Consider the following 15,531-nt stretch of genomic DNA (forward strand, 5'->3'; position numbering starts at 1 on the left):
GCAACAATGAATGAATGGAATCCCAAAATCTCTGTAGATGTTCATTGAAATGAAAAATAAACAACCTAAATTAAAAAAAATTCATAAAACTGTATTTTAAAAATCAAATCCAAGTTTGATTTTAGAATTATAATTTTACCACTTCTGGTAAGGAAACATAAAACAGATGAGAAGAACAATTTATTTTATCTAGAATTTAATTTTAAAAATGCATGCACAAGTTGCAACATAGTTCAATATGACAGTACTCATCAATGTTTATTTTCATATAATCTTCTCTGCTCATATGTAAGTCTCACAAGTTGAGAGAGAAAAAGGGCTGTTATACAGCCCAAGCTTTGAATCACTGCATGACTGTGATACCTTTGAAAGTTGCTTAAATTTTCTGAGGTTCTTCAGCTATAAAGTATGACTTACTTGAAATGTTCTTGTGTGAGTGGAGGTAAGCTGATTTGTACAAAATATTAAGGAACTAATTAAAATGTATTAGTACGTAATATTTTATTGAAACTTGACAGTACAGTAAAATTTTAGTCAATTCAGTTAAATGATTGGAACTCTAGGGACACATTGGTTACCACATGGTACTTATACAATTATTTAAGTATATATGAAAAATAAAAGTACATTTATGGATAAGTTTTATCAAATATCTATTGAATGTTAACTAAATGCCTATAGATGCTATAAATACACAGAATAGCACATGACCTCAGACCCCAAAGTACTCAAACGTCTGGTTGGAAAGATAGATGAGTAAAAAGATAAACAGCATGAGCAAATAAAAAATAGAAACTGGAGGGACAGAGCATTAGAGTAAAACTCCCCAGCAGAGGAAACGTGAACAGATTCCTAAAGGAGATGAGTGCAAGTTTGTGAGACAAAATGTTATTACACATAGTAATACTGTTGTTGTATTGTTGTTGTTGTTGTTGTTGTTTTGTGTCATCAATTTGTCTGTGACTCATAGTGACACTCCCTACTTCTGAGCCAGTCTCACCAGCATATCCACACCCACTGTCTCAGTTACTATGTTAATCCATCCTATCTGGTCTTCCTCTGTGCCCTGTCCCTCCACCCTTCTAAACATGGTGTCCTTCTCCAAGAACAACTCCCTCCTGGCCACATGCCCAAAATATGTGAGCTAGAGATTCAAAATCCTTTCCTCCGAAGAGCAGCTTAGTGTCACTCTCTCCAAGACAGACCTGTTTGCTCTTTTGTTGGGCCATGGACTCTTCAAGACTCTTCTTCAGCACCAAAACTCAATGACATCAGTTCTTCTTCTTTTATGTTTAGCTATTGTCCAGTAATTGCCAGAAACTTCCCATAACTTATAAAAAATTGTCTGGACCTAATTATGACAGACCGGTATGTTTAGATTTGTTTTGATGTTGTTTTGGGGAAGTAATTGAAAGAATTTGAGCCAGAGAATGACGTCATCAAATACGTGACTTCGAAAAATTTACTAATCCAGTTTTCTCTGTTACATTGTATTCTATCACTTTCTAGTCACATATTAAATCAACTTCTATATCAGAGGAAACAAATTGTTTAAAGTAGTCTTATCACATTAATTCTAGACAATTGTGTAGTCATGATATCTTTTGGAACCTATGACAATTGCCACCCTGATATTTAAATTTTAGTAGCTCTCATAAGTGAGATACAAAGTTCATCACATTTGACAATCTCATTTATTTAACTTTTATAGCATGAAACAAAGGGGGGAGAAATTTACTTTTGAGCTATGTCCAACATCCTAATCCTTTTAGATCACTTGGCACAGGGATGTCACAGACATTTGTTCCAATGCACAATCCTCATGTGGTAATAATCCTTCATCATAAGTATATCATTCTTGACAGTAAAAGCACTGGTTGGTGTGTTTTACATTACACATTACACGGTCCCTTATCCACAGCCTGATTTATAGAAGAAAGAACATTTGCTAAGCATAAAGTAATTAAAACCTCCAGGTCTCCAATCTCTTCATTTCAGACAGTAATACAGTTTTCTGCACTTCACGTTCAACTTACAGCCCCCTTTATAGCTAAAAGTAGTAAACATATTAGAGACCTCACACAGAAAATCAAGATAGCTTTGGTGATCAGATCTGTGATCAGTGTGTTCACTAGATTTCTAACCTAAGTTTCTTTCTCGCCTATATTACAAACTAGTGTGCCTAGCTTTCTTTCTAGGCCATTATAGTACATCTGTTTGGTGTGCTGGTTTTTCAGTTTGCCTTTCCACCCCTATGTGAGTCACCTTTCTGTTCAAGGAGCCAATACTTGACTTCTTCCCTGATCTCATCCTTGATAGTATGCAGTTATTAGGTGTACCTAAACTTATTGTGATCAATCTGGATCCCAGTTTCCTGAAACAAATAAATAAATGGAACTTAAATATTTAGCCTTACAATGGTTTTTGAAAAATTATTTTATTTTCTATTGCTTTGCTTACAAAGTTCATATACACTGTGTTCCATACTCTTTTACATTCATGTTGTGTTTCATACAATCATTCCCATTCATTATGTTCTATAAAAGTAATCACCATTAGACCATTGTCTTTTAAGGTCCCTGCCGAATCTTTCCCATTTCCTTTTTTCCTCACTCCAGTCACAAATTGTGCAGTCCTGTGATCCATCCTCAGCCCTCTGCTCCCACCCCTTTCCTTCTTGGATCCCCGTATGTGTTTTACTAGTTATCCTTCTATTTTTAAAATAATAGTCTCATGCAGTATATATCCTAATGAGACTTAATTCACTCATCATAATTCTCTCCAGTTTCTCCCAAGTTATGTAGTATTTTTCCTTATCTTTGCTCCTGAGTGCTACATAGTATTCATTATGTGACTGCACCCTAGTTTCTCAGTTCATTCAGTTATAGTAGGATGTTTGAGCTGTTTCTATTTTCTTGCAATGGTGAATAGCACAGCTATGAACATTGGTGTACAAATCTCCATTTGTCTCATAATTTCCCTGGGGTAAATTTCTAGGAATGGAATATCTGGGTCATACTGAGTTTCTATGTTCAACTTTTTTAAAAAAACACCAAACTGCCTTCCAGAGTTATTGTACCGTTTTACAATCCTGCCAGCAATATACAAAATCTCTATATCTCCACATCCTCTCCAACATTTCTTTTTTTCCTCTCCAACATTTATTATAACTTTGCCACTGTTAATGGGGTGAGATGGATCTCATTGTGCTTTTGATTTGAATATCTTTCATTGCCAGTGATTTTGAGCATTTCTTCATGTGTCTGTTGGCCATCTGAATGTATTCCTCTTACAGTAGTTTCTTGTCATTGTTGTTTTTTAACAAATTTGATTTTGTAAGAACATACCAAGAAAGCAGAGGACAGTGGGGGAAATAAATGTATGGTTTAGAGTCACATGAATTAACGTTTACTGAGTTAGATCCACCAAATGTATGAGTTACCAAACTGAATGCCTTACACACATCATACCACAATTGCCCTGTCCATACAGAAAGAGACTGGGCCTTTTAGAAATAAAAATATGTCCAAAGTACATTGCTAACACCAAACAGAAACCTGTTACTGTCAAGTCATTTCCAATTGATGATGACCCTTCATCTGGTACTCAGATAAGTCTTTAAGAGAGAAGACTGCCTACTATCTCCCTTAGAGAGTGCTGTGTTCAAACCGCTGATCTTTCTGTTAGTAGCCCAGCTCATAATGCACTGCTACATCACCAGAGCTACTATAGGCTAATTCTAGGATTCAACTCCAAATAAGTCTTTTTACTTGTGCTCTTTTCCCTCTTCAACACTGTCTTTCAACAATGAGACTTTAGATAAAAGTCATTGTTTTGTTAAACAGTGTATTACCCTGGCATAGTGTTTTGAGGCTTATATTGTACTTTCATTATATTTTATTTGATCTCTGTTAAGAATGCTGAGGTAAGTATAATTATCTTAGTTTTATAAGAGAGAAAATGGAGTTTTGGTAATAGTAAATGAGTTGTACATTGTAAAGCAATCGATAAATGGCACATCCAATTTTCATCAATTTAAGAAAGGTCAGATATTTTATCAAGATTTTTTTAAGTGGGATACTTTTTGGATTGCTGGCCCTAAAGAGTTTCAGCCCTCTGTCTGATCTGCTGCTGAGGTTTTAAATTTATGAACATTAATATTGACATCCCAAGGTGAAATTGTGTACATTTCCTCTAGTATGCTTTAAAATTTCCACTATAGTCTTTCTGGTTTATACAGAATCTCTGCTTTTATGCCTGATGATGAACATACTTTAGTAAAAACTCTATATCTTACTCCTCCATATCTCGAAATTATTTCACTATATAAAGCATCAAACAAAATAATGGGAGGGGACAACCATACAAATCCAACCTCAGTATATGAACTTTTCATATAAAAATATTATCCTGGTGATGCATAAAATTATCATGACAATGCAAAAATTATCATGGCAATGCATAAAATAGGTCTCTCCTTTGCTTTCAAGACACCTCTCTACCCAATGTGATCTGACTTTTATTTTACTGTTTGGATCTTCATTTATAAATTTTTTTGCAGGTTTTGTGATGAAGGAACCTGTACAGATAAAGCCAATATTCTGTATGCTTGGGCAAGAAATGCTCCCCCCACCAGACTCCCAAAAGGTATATCAGAGACTTTTTGAATAGTCTTATTTTAAGCAACTTACTTCTGATTCCAAAATACATTTTGTACCTTTCCAACAGTTGTTAACAATGTTCTTTATTGTAGTTTTACACTAAAAGTATTAGAATCACTTGCTTTGTATTTTAAAGTTTTCATTTAGGTATTTATTCCTTTCTGTGCTTCTCTCTGGTCAATAGTTTTGCCTACTTCACACTTTAGATAGAATTAGAAAATAACCAAGTACGTAACAAGCCACTTTTGTCCTAAGGCACATTGGTTCTTGACAACTGGAGTATTTTCTGAGCCAAGAGAGCTAAGAATTAGATAAATTGCTATTTCAGCAAACAGATTTTTTGTTGTTGTTATAGTCCTGGAAGCTAGGTATTAATGGAATGCCAAACCACTGTCAGGTTTTTTACTTCAATATGTAAGTGAATTGCCAGACACTTTTTTTTAATTTTATGACCTGAATATTTCTTAATATTAAAGAAATTGTGCCTCACAGTTCTTTCATGGTTCTGAGATAACATCGTGTGATATATACATTCTTTTACCTTCCAAACTCATGGCACTGTCATGAATTGATGACTGTGTTACCTTGCTTAAAATGAGACTCGGGATTCTCTTTAAAGTTTATCAGTTGACTGCTGTTAAACAAGTTTGGAAACTAGTAGGTGGATCTGTTGTGTATTTTTTAATATTTTTAAGATAAATTAATATAAGAGATAGAAACAGAATTTCCCTGCTTATAAGTATGTTTTCTATAGATTATTTTTTCTTAATTTTTGAGAAAATTATAGTAATAATACTGTTAGGAATGATGAGATACCAAAAATTCACTGATGCTTTGAACTTTATAATTTAATTGATCTCCTTAGTGTGTGGGAAACAGTAATTTCAAGATTAAGGAGTCTATATCCTCTAATTTATTAGAAAATAAAAATTACTGTGAGCATATATAAAACAAAATGAGAGATTGTTTTTAATATGTTCCTCTTTTTCATCGATATGGACAGAATTTTGTTTTTGTCTGCATCTTTAAAATTGTTTAAATTAGCTTCATATGATATAAGTGATTGTTCTGTTTCTGAAGGGACCACAAAAATGAAAAGAATTTAATCAGAGCTTTGTGAGGATTGATATAGTAAAATTTTTAAGTGAAGATAGGCTTAGTTTAATTTTCATAAGACATGTCATATATGCTATTTTATTTCCTCTTTCATAGTTCAGCATCTGATATTAGCCAGTACGTTTCCATTTTAAAACACTTATTTTAGAACTCTTATCTTTAAAATATTAATTTACACTATTTTATAAATCTGAATTTAGGTGTTGGATTCAGAGTTGGAGGAGATGCTGGAAGTAAATATTTTGTACTGCAGGTGCACTATGGGGATATTAGTGCATTTGGAGGTAAGTTTTAAAAGTTATGAAGAAAGCTTATTACTACATTTTAAAAATAAATATGTATACATACTCTATTTTTTATATATGAAAATTAAAATTTCAGTTAATTCTGACTCATTTAGAACTTTGCTCTATAGGATTTTCAATTCAAAAATGCCCGTTTAGACTTAAAACTGCATCCCTGTCATTCCTAAACGAGCATCTTGACCATTTGCAATACCAGGACCTCACTCCTGTGCAGCCCTAAATACGCCCCTAGACACCTGTTGTTCTACACATATTTCCAATGAGCTTCATATGAAAGCCTCTTTTCTTATTATAGAATCATTAACATGAGGAAGGGGACCTGTTACCAAGGCAACCGAGACTGGTGCACGTATTCCTTCTGCTGCATTTAGTCAAACTCCAACTGCATTCCTGATTCACACTCATATGTCCATGGGAGTGTAAATATTAAATAGTTTACTCCTTGGCTTTCTACTTTCTTCTGATTTATACAAATTCCTTTGAATTCTTTAATCTGACATTGTATTTCTGTAAACTAATTTGACATATTTCCCTCTCCATACACATTAAATATTTGTTGGACAGCTGAGTCTAAATAGATGTCCTTTTCTGCCCATGAAACATCCCTTAAGGCCTTTGCTGAGAGAGTCTCCTGTGATGAGGGGGGGTCTCTGTGGATTTCTAGCATTCAGAATTGTGACAGTAAATGCAGTCCACCTCTGTAAAGTGGTATTGAAAGAATAATTCCATGTAGTTGAAGAGTATAATTACTGCCGAAGTCAGATATATTACCAGGTATTCACGTTTCTTTGTACTCTTCCAAATAAAATGTTTCTGCATTATAAAATTTACTTTGAGCCATAAACAAGCAGTTTTTTTAATTTTCAGAACAAAATCTGATATTAACTAATTGTAGTGCTGAAGCTCAGTTTCTTGAAAAGGACTGTTGTTGTTCTTATTGATTGCCTTTGAGTTGAACACGACTTGTAGCAACCCAATGAACAAAAGGCCTGAAGCCTCTCTACAACTATCGACAATAACTAAATAATGTTTATATCTGAAGGGAGCTCTAGTGATGTAGTCTAAAGAGAGTTGCCCTTCTAACACAAAGTCTGTGTCTTTCTGATAATTCCACTGTGGAAGAAAGACGGACAGTCTCTCATGTGACTTGTTGTTGTTGTTGTTATGTGCTGTCAAGTCATTTGCGACTCATAGCGACAGCCCTAAACCCCGCTCTATCCTGTGCCAATCTCATTGCCTCTGACACACCCATCCCGATTACCCCAGTCACTGAATCAGTCCACCTCAGAGTGTCTTCCCCTCCTGCGCTGTCCTTCTACTCTACCCAGCATGATGGTCCTCTCCAAAGACCTATCTCTCCTTGCAGCATGTCAAGGTATGTCAGACAAAGCCCCAGAATCTTTGCCTCCAAGGACTAGCCTGGTTTAACCCTCTCTTGGATGAATCTGTTTTCTTGGCAGTCCATAGTACATTCAATACTCTTCTCCAGCACCACAGCTCAAAGGTGTCAATTCTTCTTCTGTCCTCCCTAGTCATTGTCCAACTCTCTGATGCGTAACAAGTGATTGCAAAGGCCATGGCCTGCCTCTGAAATCCAGTGATGGGTTAGCTATGAACAGATTCTGACGCTATATGGCAATAAGTGTAGTTTTTGTTTTTTGGTTGTGGTGTTATGGTTTTTAGTTTTTTGCTCTATTTTTTTTCTGCTATTTCAATAACAAATAATTATCTGCTATAAGAATGTACCATGTTGGATCAATGGAAAAGTCAAATTCTAGCATTATTGACTTTCAAAATATTAATAGGATTTTAACGTTATTCAGAAAGACAAGTGCATTCTTCCTTGACATCCACAACCAAAGTAGCCCAGCAACTTGCTTCCAACTCAGTGACGTATCAGGTTTACAAGATGTAGGAGGAGACTCTTTTTTCCACTGAGAAGTTGTTGGATTCAAACTTCAAACCTTTTAGTTAGCAGTGTAATATTTTATCCACTATATCACCAGGACTCCTTCATAAAGAGAAAAAGGGAGCATAATTTTTGTGATTTTTATTTGTAGCAGAGTGTTGAGTGTGTGACTAGAGTGGTTTCTTTGGAATTACATTAAATAATTGTATTGCAGTTTTGGGGGTTGTTTTGAAAATCGCACAAAATGTGAAGCTAGGAAAGCATCACTTCCCGCAATTTGATGGGTGGAGGGAGGAGTGGGTAAAGGGAATGGGAAAGATCTAATGTGAAAAACAATTAAAAAAAAAGAAAAAAAATGTACATGAATTTGGTAAGTAAACCAGTATAAAATTAAAATTTTATTTAAACAAAAACAGCATTATTAAATTAGTTACCATCACAACATCAGACCTATGCTAGGTGTATAAATCTTCTTCCCAAAAGAGCTTAAAATATTTGGTAGATACGGTGTTCTGGTGGCCTTGTAGATACGGAGTCGTGCTGCCAACTCAAAGACAGGTGGTTCAAATCTACCAGCTGCTCCAAAAGAGAAATATAGAAAAATGTGTGATTTATAGTTTCTGAAAACACACTGAAGGATATGAGTCAGCTCCAACTTTTTGACACATAACAGCAGCAATAGAATAGAGAAGTACAGTCATGTGTTTATGGACAATAAAGGATCTCTGGTGCGTTAGTGGCAGGGATCTGTAATGCCAACCCAGTGGCACATGGTTTGAATCTACCAGCTGCTCCACAGGAGAAAGATGGACAGTCTCATCCTATGCAATTTGCTGCCTCTGAAAACCTGCTGAAGCATCAGGTGCCAGTCAGTCCTGACTTGATAGTACACACCACAACTGAACACGGATAAGTGGGAGTGTCTGTGTTGGCCTGTAAGAGGAGAGTGGTACTGCTTAGGAAAGGCTTCAGAGAAGATGATACCAGAGCAAAGTTTTGATGGGTGATCAGAAGCTCCCAGGTATGGAGGGGTAGACATATTTCAGAAAAGGATAAAAACACCTGCAGAGACAAACTGCCACTTGCAGCATTCAAGAGTTATGGAATGTAACAGAGAAAAGTGACAAGGAGTGAGAACAGGTGGGAAAAAAAGGGTCAAACCATAAAGATCCTTGATAAGACTTTATTCTGCAGGTAGCAGTTGAGAGCACTAAGCTTTCCACAGAGTAGTACCCTGGTTGGATTTTCATGTCATAAAGCTGTTTAGTCCTAGCTACTAACTTCATGGGGGAAGAAGGCTTGGGGCTTTTTGCGGCTAGGATTAATTATCTTTCTAATGTAACCTCCTTAACTTATCATGAACCAGTAATTATGGAAAAGAGAATGCAATCTCATTAGGAAAGAATGACCCATGTAGGTGATAGTTTGGAACTGTGTAAGGTGGCTCAATCTGGAACCACACAGACTAGTTTAAATCCTGGAAAGGCACCTGCTGGTTTGGTTTAATAATTTCCTGGTGGTGCAGGTTGTGATTGTGCTCCATTAGTAACCAAAAGGTTGTAAATTTTAGTCCTTCCAGAGGTGGCTTAGAAATATAATTTTGGAAAACTAGCCAACAAAAATCCATCAAAGGCTGCTGTATCTGCACATGAAGTTACTAAGAGTTGGAAATGCATGAACAGCAGCTTAATTTTGTTAGCCTGAACAGCTTTCTAAAGTTCTCTGCACTTCCCTTTCCACATACTTAAAATGGAGATTTTAATTAGGGAGTTCTGGCTCATAGTCCATAGTGAGTTTTACTGCTTAGAGCCATGGTCTACCAGCTAGTTCTTAGGAAAAAGGTGAGCCAGTTTTCTGTTATGATATCCAGCCTTGGAAACCCAATGAAGGGACTCTGACAGAGTTTCAATTAAATGAGTGGTTCTTATAAAAGTACCTGGTAAATGCTCAAAAATGTTGCTGTTGTTGTTGTTGTTGTTGTTAGGAGCCATCGAGTTATAGGCGACTCATGGCAACTCTATGAGCAAAAGACCCAACACTTGTATAACTTTCGTCATTTCTCCAAGTTCATAGAGTTTCTGTAGGCAAGCTGTTTCGGAAGTGGATGCCATGCCTGCTTTATCAGTATTATTTTTCTTATCTACTGTTGAGTTGGCCCCCAACTCATGGCTGTCATGCAGAATGAGACTAAATGCCATCTAGTCCTGAGCCACCTCCATGAAGAGCTGGAGATCTTACCATTATCATACATAGAGTTTCCCTTGGCTAATCAGAAATATATCATAAGGGTCTTATATCTAGTCTGCCTTTGTATAAAACACTTAGACTAAGTGCAAAGATCTGTCTTGACATGTATTTAGCATCATAGCAACATGAAACCTTCTCTGAGGGACAGAATGCATGTGAAGTCACTGGCCAAAAAGTAAACCCAAGCGTCTGACATGGAAGATGATAATTCTACCACCTAAATACCACTGATTTCACTATCATTATTCCCATCATCACTGACGTGAAACTAACTCATAGTTGACTTTCCAGTAGGTTTTGGAAACTCTAAGTTACACAACAATTTATGGTTTCCAATGGGTTTTGGAAGCTAAACAGTGACTAAGGATGAAGGAAGAATTGAGGCCTTTGAGTTTTTATGCTGGAGGAGAGTCTTGAATGTACCATGGACTGCAAGGAGAACAAATAGATTTGTCTTGGAGAGGGTAAAACCAGGTTTCTCCTTGGAGAAGGATTTTGAGACACTATCTCATATATTTTGGGCACGTGGCAATGGACTAGTCATTGAAGAAGGACATCATGCCTGGATGGGTGTGGGGACAGTACAGGAGAGGAAGAACCGAAATGAAGTGGATTTACATGATAACTGGAGCATCGGGTTAGGTGTGTCAGAGTCAGTGAGCCTGGCTCAGAATAGGGCAGGGGTCAGAGTTATTGGACATAGGGTTGCTATGAGTCGTGGGCAGCTCAGTGACACATAACAACAACAGAACTGCACAAGAGGAGATTGTCCATCTTTCTCTCTTAGAGTCATTGGTAGATTCAAAGTGTCAGAGACTTTGGATTACCAGCATAACTCCCTACAGAGTAAACCACTCCTTTAAAAAAGTTTTGCCATGAAATAAATGATTTTAAATGCAACCTTTTTTTCATAATTATTCATCACTGAATCTCCTTGGAGATTGTGAGAATGGCACAGGATAGGTCAAGTTTTGAATCTGTTATTCATTGAGGCACTGTGAGTCTTAGTTGACTTGACAGCACCTAACGGCAACAACAACATGTCTCCTTATGTTGAGACAGAACTGTCCTCAAATATGTCATGTTGCTAGTGGTTTGCTGCCATTTCCTGCTCTCCATAGTGGCCTATTTTTCAAAGTTCAGTGATACAACGTGGAATCCGTGCCTTCAAGAAATGAGAATAGTAGAAGCTGGGTTCCTCCTGTTTTGTTTTTTCTATTATTATTTTCCTGCTAAGTTTATTTAACAGTCTTACTAAAAAAAAAAAAAAAAGAACCTCCGGTGGCCTAATCAGTAGCGAGCTATACTGCTAACCCAAAAGCAGCACCTTTGGTGATTTGAATCCATCAGTGACTCTGCAGGAGAATGATGAGAAATTATTTTTTTTTCTATAATTATATTTTATTAATTTTCATAAACATTTAAGAGATTTTGGGCTTCCACTCATTCATTGTTGCACTATTCTCTCTACCCTCCTCCCAGTTTGTTCTTGTCCAAATGCCACAGTGCTTGTCAAAGCCAGTTCTGATTAATCTTCTTTGTCAGTGTATCCTTTGCCATTCCCTATCACTCCTCCCTGAGAGAGACTTCACCCTGAGTCATAAGGAAAAGGGGACGGCGTATTCTCTTAGCTACTTCCTGCTGAAAAGGGACGCTGTGGGTTTCAGGGTGAAGATCTTCTCTCACTACTCTAAAGGGCCCCTTTGGCAGTAGGAAACACATAGACTATTATGGAGATTGATTTTGGAATTCAGATGCACTCTTATTGATTGTGCTTGGCTGTACATGTACATATCCTTCAAGATGTATCATGGGGGTGTTGCAACCTAGAAGACACAAATTTGACTAACAAGTTATAAGTACATGAGTCCAAAAATTATGGAAAAGTAAAAGAAAAGATTCTTTCATTGTTTTACAAACCCTCCCCCAGGTCCCCTCCACCATGCAGCCCTCGCTCTAGTCTTCTGTGATGACAGAAATACCCAGTTACATCTCTCTTTTAGACGGTTCTCTCCCTCCTCTGCTTCAGTGCAGTATACATTATTGAACCCATCTTACTCAGTGTCTCCCCAACCCCAAGGACAGTCCCATTCTACAACAGTGGCATCATGTAATATTTGTCCTTTTGTGACTGGGATATTTCACTCAGCATAATGTTCTCCAGAGTCAACCATTTTGAATAATATTGCATGAGTTCCTTGTTTTTTAATGCAGCATAGTATTCCATTGTGCGAATATACCACAGCTTCTCTAGCCATTCGTTTGTTGATGGGCACATTTCTTCTGAGATTGAAGTCGATAGAAATGCTATAAAATATTTTGAATCATTTTAAGAATATAAATGCTATAGAATAAATATTCTAGAAGTAAAATTTCTATAACTATTTTAGTTCAAGAATTTCTGACAATAGCTTAATAATCTCTGACAGTAACTTTGCTCAAATTGGAGACTCATGCAGTTATTGAGGGATATTCTTAGAAAGAAACTGTTATGCATTGTTGGTGGGATTGTAAAATGGTACAGCTACTCTGGAAGGCTGTATGTATGGTGCTTCCTTAAAAATCTAATAGAAATTCCATATGAACCAGTTATTCCACGGCTGAGAATATACCCTGAGAGAATGAGAGCTGAGGCACAAAAGGAGACTTGTACACCTATGTTCACAGCAGCATTAGTCACCATAGCAAGAACATGGGAACAACCCAGATGTCCAACCTTAATCAAATGCATTGAGAAATTCTGGTATGTTCACACAATGGAATACTACATTGTATGCAGGGTCAGTGAGTTTGTAATTACTGTCTAATTTCTGAGGGACTGGAGAGCATTATGCTAAGTGAATTAACTCAGTCCTATAGGGACAAATACTATATAACACCATTATTGTAGAACATGTATGAGGATCCAAGGCAGAGGGAGGGTGAGAGCAGAGGGCTGAGGATGGGTAGGGGGTATGGTAGGAGGGCATTAATCATAGGGTTGCACAATTTAATGGATCCTTGAGGATGAAGGAAATGGGAAATATCTGGTGTGGAAGAGGTATACTAACTTTGTAAATAAGCCAGTATAAACTAAAAAATTTTAAAACACAAACAAAAAGAAAGAAGGTAAAGAACTCTACCCAAAGGCATAAACCCTTTTTATTTTTGGGTTGGCAAATTGTTATTGAACTGCCCTTAAATAGTATCACTATTATGTGTTCCTTGGCAACAAGGGTGATGAACCTTATCTCACATACTTAGGGCATGTTACTACAAGTTATACAACAGGCTAGTCATTGGAGAAAGACATCATGCTTATGCTCAGTGAAAGAGGAAGATCCTCAACCAGGTAGATCAGTGACTACAGGGACTTGAAAGTGTTAGAGATTGTGAGGTTGGCACAAGATAGGACAGGGATCAGAATTGTTGTTTATAGGGTTGCTATGTTGCTACTCAACAGTACCTAACAAAAACAACAACCATATGTTTAGGGAGCACTGATTTCCTACTGCTAAAAAAACTGCACTGCAATCCCAAAGACATGCGGTTTGAATACACCAAGTGCTCTGTGGGAGAAAGAGGAGCAGTCTTCTTCATATGGTTTACTGCCTCTGAACATCTGCTGAAGGGTATGCTAGGGGTCAGTTTTAACTTAATGGCACACAACAACAACCACCACCTTATATTATAAAGAACCACACATACATTATCCACAAACACATTTACTTAGGACTTCCTGCCCTTTGATACCTGAACTTTAAAATGTTCCTGTGGCTATAGCCATAGACTAATTTCCCTTAGCATAAGTGTCTAATACTTATCTGTCTAAATGAAATTTATGAAGAGTATCCTAGTTTCAGCTTTTTTTGGTGTGAACTCTAACAAGTTTAGTTTCTAAGTTTGTTAACAGTAAAGTGAGGTTTAAAATTCTGCTTCTTCTTGTTGTTGTTATGTGCCGTCGAGTAGCTTGCAACTTACAGTGACCCTATGTACAACAGCCCTAAACCCTGCTCTATCCTGTGCCAATCGCACTGCTTCTGACACACCTATCCAGATTATTCAAGTCACTGAATCAATCCACCTCATAGAGGGTCGTTAACCTCTTGTGCCGTCCCTCCACCCTACCAAGCATGATGTCCCTCTCCAAGGACCTGTCCCTCCTTACAACATATCCAAAGTATGTCAGACGAAGCCCCAGAATCCTTGCCTCCAGGGAGCAGCCTGGTTTAACCCTCTCCAGGATGAATCTGTTGGTTTTCTTGGTAGTCCATGGTACATTTAATACTCTTCTCCAGCACCACAGCTCAGAGGCATCAATTCTCCTTCTATATCACTAGTCATTGTCCAACTCTTTGATGGATAACAAGTGATTGCAAAGACCATAGCCTGTATCAAATGCACCTTAGTCTCCAGAGTGACACCATTGCTCTTAAGTACCCTGGAGAGGTCCTTAACAGCAGACTTTCCCATCGCAATACGTGTTTTGATTTCCTGGCTACTGGTGCCAAGAGTGTTGACCGTGGAGCCATGCAGACTAAACTTTTTAACAATTTCAATCTCTTCACCATCCATCCTGATGTTGCCAGATGGTACAGTGGTGAGAATCTTTGTCTTCTTGACATTGAACCTCAGTCCATACTGAAAGCTAAAATCTTTGACCCTCTGCAGCAAGCATTTCAGGTCCTCCTCAGTTTTAGCAAGCAGGGTTGTGTCATCTGCATAACACAGATTGTTAATAGATCTTCCACTAATCCCGATGCCACACTTCTCATAGAGCCCAGCCTCTTGGATAATCTGTTTTGCATGCAGGTTGAAAAGGTATGGAGATGGGACACATCCTTGGCGTACACTTTTCCCAGTTTTGAACCATGCAGTGTTTCCCTGCTCTGTTCTGACAACTGCCTCTTGGTCCAAGTATAGGTTTTTCATTAGCATGATCAAGTGTTCTGGGATTCCCATTCTTCTCTGAGTCGGCTGCAGTTTGTTATGATCCACACAGTCAAACGCCTTTGCGTAATCAGTGAAACACAGATAGCCATTCTTCTGGCATTCCTTGCTTTCAGCTAAGATCCATCTAACATCAACTACAGTATCCCTATTACCACGACCCCTTCTAAACCCAGCCTGGACTTCTGGCAGTTCTCTGCTGATGTGCTGTTCCAGCCATTTTTGCATAATCTTTAGTAGAATCTTGCTTGCGTGTGAAATCAATGACACTGTTCTGTAGTTTCCACACTCTGTTGGGTCACCTTTCTTTGGAATGGGAACAAATATAGATCTCTTCCAGTCATTTGGCCAGGTGGTTGTTCTT

At 37.5% G+C, this 15,531-nt stretch overlaps 1 protein-coding gene across 6 annotated transcripts in view; it reads left to right on the top strand.

Moving 5' to 3' along the window:
* Positions 1 to 15,531, top strand: part of PAM (peptidylglycine alpha-amidating monooxygenase) — a 313,806-nt gene that overhangs the window by 126,673 nt on the left and 171,602 nt on the right. For all 6 annotated transcript variants that reach the window (XM_006900674.1, XM_006900675.1, XM_006900676.1 and 3 more), the window contains 2 exons: positions 4,562 to 4,647; positions 5,978 to 6,061. In XM_006900674.1, the coding sequence (XP_006900736.1) occupies positions 4,562 to 4,647; positions 5,978 to 6,061 (170 nt within the window). The remainder of the gene's footprint in view (positions 1 to 4,561; positions 4,648 to 5,977; positions 6,062 to 15,531) is intronic.

Source organism: Elephantulus edwardii, unplaced genomic scaffold, assembly GCF_000299155.1.
Source record: "Elephantulus edwardii isolate Elephantulus edwardi_28Jun2011 unplaced genomic scaffold, EleEdw1.0 scaffold00290, whole genome shotgun sequence".
In the NCBI taxonomy this organism is placed as follows: Eukaryota; Metazoa; Chordata; class Mammalia; order Macroscelidea; family Macroscelididae; genus Elephantulus; species Elephantulus edwardii.